Source organism: Saprolegnia parasitica, assembly GCF_000151545.1.
Source record: "Saprolegnia parasitica CBS 223.65 unplaced genomic scaffold supercont2.913, whole genome shotgun sequence".
Classification (NCBI taxonomy): Eukaryota; Oomycota; class Saprolegniomycetes; order Saprolegniales; family Saprolegniaceae; genus Saprolegnia; species Saprolegnia parasitica.
This window is the reverse complement of record NW_012157307.1, coordinates 1-2886: the sequence shown is the minus strand read 5'-3', so window position 1 is coordinate 2886 and position 2886 is coordinate 1. Positions and strand designations below refer to the sequence as shown.

Here is a 2886-nt window from a genome sequence, read left to right as displayed (position 1 = left end):
TTGATGTAGTTGCCGTAGAGCAGGTACGTGTCAAAGCCCCAGCCCGACGTCATGAAAAAGTCGAGCGCGTTCACGGTGCGGAAGAACGCGAACCGGTTGCTCACAATCATGTACACTTCGAGGAAGTTGACGATCGCGCTGTTGTAATAGGCGGCTTGGGGCGCGAGCAAATTCGTCGAGTAACGCACGAGCATCTTGCGCGCGCCCGTCGGCGTCGTATACGCCACGCGCCGCACAAATCCGCTTACGAGGAGGGCCATGCTCACGAGCTGGGACGTCAGCGCCGCAGCGTTGTACGAGGCGTCGTACGCGCGGTAGAAGAACCAGTTGAAGTCACCCTCGCTCGGGTGAAAGGTCCAGAGCACCTGGTTGTTGTTGCTGGACGACATCACTGTGCCGTTGTGAAGGTGCAAGGTGGTACACAGCGTGGTTTCAAACGCGTTGAACGTGTGCATGTGGGAGCGCCATAGCTCGAACGCCTCGAGATGGTAGAGTTTCAAATTGACTTGGCAGCGTCCGTCGTGCGTCACCGACGACGTCATGTAGGCGACGTTGGTAGTCGCTTTGATCGTCGTCGGGAGGTTGTTGATGCCCGACCACGTCGCACTGCCCGACGGCTTGGCCAGCATGTTTGTCGTGGAGCGCAGCCGCGTACTGCCGCATGGCGCTGCTAGCAGCGCCGACGTGTTGAGCCCGAGTGTCGAGAGCGCCATGGTCGCGAAGAACGTGGCCGACCCGGGAGTCGTCATCGCATTGAGCGTCGACGTCGACGCGCCGAGACGCATGCGCACCGAGACGCCGGTGGTCGAGAGGTTCAAGCTCTCGCGCGAAATCGGCGTCCCGTACCCGGCCGAGATGACGTCCATATTGACGAACGGCAGCACGTGCAGATGGATCGAGAGCGTCGCCGTGTTGTAGCCGAGCACATCGTTGATCGAGTCGCCTGTCCGAATGTACTTGGTGACCGCGAGGCCGTAAAAGACAGTCATCGCCGCCGTGTTGAAGATGGCTGCGACGAGCCGCGTCCACGCGCGGCGCTGCATTTTTTGCTACAAGCGACTATAAATACATACACCAGCATATGACGTGGCAGCGCGTGTTGGTGGCACATGACACGGTTGGTGTACAAGTCGTTCGCGCACGTTGTGCTTTGATGTGTGCAGGTGTCGGACGACTGTGAGCTAGTTTGGTCTGTGCAGTTGGAACGAAGTTTGTTGCATTGGCTGGTGTGCATCTGCATGGAAGTTTCTGTGCTGAGGTTAGGAGGCCCAGCCAACCAAGGGCTCCCTGTTAGCCAACGCACCAGCAACCCCGGTGACGGGGAGTGAGAGTGGTGACCTAGGCTCATCCACAAGCTGCACACGGCACCCTGACAACAGGATGTCGGGAGCAGCTTCTCCTTAGCGATCAACTCAAGTCAGTCCACGGCATGTAGCGATGTGTGCGTCAAGCCGGCGTGCGAGCCCTGGCTTGGCGTGTGGTGGAGCTCTATGGTTTCACCCAGCTTTTCTTATTGATCGTTCGATCCTGTTCATAAAGTATTGCTTGCTACACGAAGCGAGCCGTTTCCAAGCAGTGACCACTGCTGTTGCATACTAGCCATGTGGTCGTCAACGAGGAATTCGGATGGCAACTGCACGCTCGTGGCGCGCTAGAAGGCATCTCTCCATGTAAGCTTAGTCGATATAGCGGTGCTGCACACTCGAGACAATATGCACGTGTGTTTAGGGTCCATCTCTCGGTCTCTCCCGCGACGACGCAGCCTGTGCGTTTCCTTTAGGACCCTATCTGTGGGAACGTCGTGTAGTATTGAATAGGGTATCGTCGATTAGATGCGTTTGACGAGCTGCACAATGTCTTCGTCCATGAGGAGGTGCTCCTTCCCGACCTTCTGCGGCTGGTGCTTGGCCGAGAGGCCCCACACGTTGGCATACTTGAGATCCTTGAGAATCGTCTTGTGCAGCCGGTTGCAAAAGTCTTCGATCGAAGGGTTCTCCGAGTGGAGAATGACCGGCGCGTCGTAGTCGGGCAGCCGACCCTTGGGCTTGGTGTAGATGCGGATCATGTTGCAGTACTCCCACACCTTCTCGAGGAGCTCGTCGAGGTTCCAGCCGTGATGGGCCGAGATTAACACGTTGTGCGGCAGCTGGTCGATGATCGTGAGCTCCTCGATCGTGAGCTGATCGATCTTGTTGAGGACGTAGAGGCACGGGATGTACACGCGGTTGCCCTCAATCACGTCAATGAGCGCGTCGACGCTCACGTCTTCGCGGAGCGTCACGTCGGCGTTGTGGATCTTGTACTCCTTGAGGATCTGGAAGACCGTGTCGTAGTCGAGCTCGCTCTGGTCGACCATGGCCTGGAAGTTCAGGCCGCCCTTCTCCTTCTTGCGCAGCACCATGTTGGGCGGCTTCTTGTTGAGGCGGATGCCAAAGCCCTCGAGTTCGTGCTCGATGAGCTTCTTGTGCGTCGCCGGCTTCATCGCGTCGAGCACCATGAGGATCACGTTGCACGTGCGCGCCGTGCCCATGACCTGGCGACCGCGGCCCTTGCCGTCCTTGGCGCCCTCAATGATACCCGGCAAGTCGAGCACCTGAATCTTGGCGCCACGGTACGTCAGCGTGCCAGGGATCGCCGTCAGCGTCGTAAACTCGTACGACGCGGCCTCCGAGAAGGTGCCCGTGAGCTTGGTGAGGAGCGTCGACTTGCCGACGGACGGAAAGCCCACGAGGCCGACGCGCGTGTCGCCCGACTTGTTGACGTCGAAGCCCTCGCCGGCGCCGCCGCCGCCGCCCGACTTGCCGCCGTCGAGCACTTCGCGCCGGAGCTTGGCGATCTTGGCCTTGAGGAGACAGAGATGCTTCATCGTCGCCTTGTTCTTCTGCG

The 2886-nt window shown here is 59.1% G+C and overlaps 2 protein-coding genes across 2 annotated transcripts; both read right to left on the bottom strand.

Annotated features, from left to right (window-relative positions):
• Positions 1-27: 27 nt before the first annotated feature.
• SPRG_18003 (hypothetical protein) lies at positions 28-1043 on the bottom strand (the record flags this gene model as incomplete). Its single annotated transcript, XM_012357429.1, has 1 exon — positions 28-1043. A coding segment is annotated over one exon (1016 nt), but the record flags the coding sequence as incomplete, so codon positions are not given.
• A 785-nt stretch (positions 1044-1828) lies between these two features.
• SPRG_18002 (GTP-binding protein) lies at positions 1829-2881 on the bottom strand (the record flags this gene model as incomplete). The annotated part of the gene is made up of 1 exon (XM_012357428.1): positions 1829-2881. The coding sequence occupies exon 1, from the start codon at positions 2864-2866 to the stop codon at positions 1829-1831; it is 1038 nt and encodes a 345-aa protein (XP_012212818.1). The 5' UTR covers positions 2867-2881.
• Between the last annotated feature and the right edge of the window lie 5 nt (positions 2882-2886).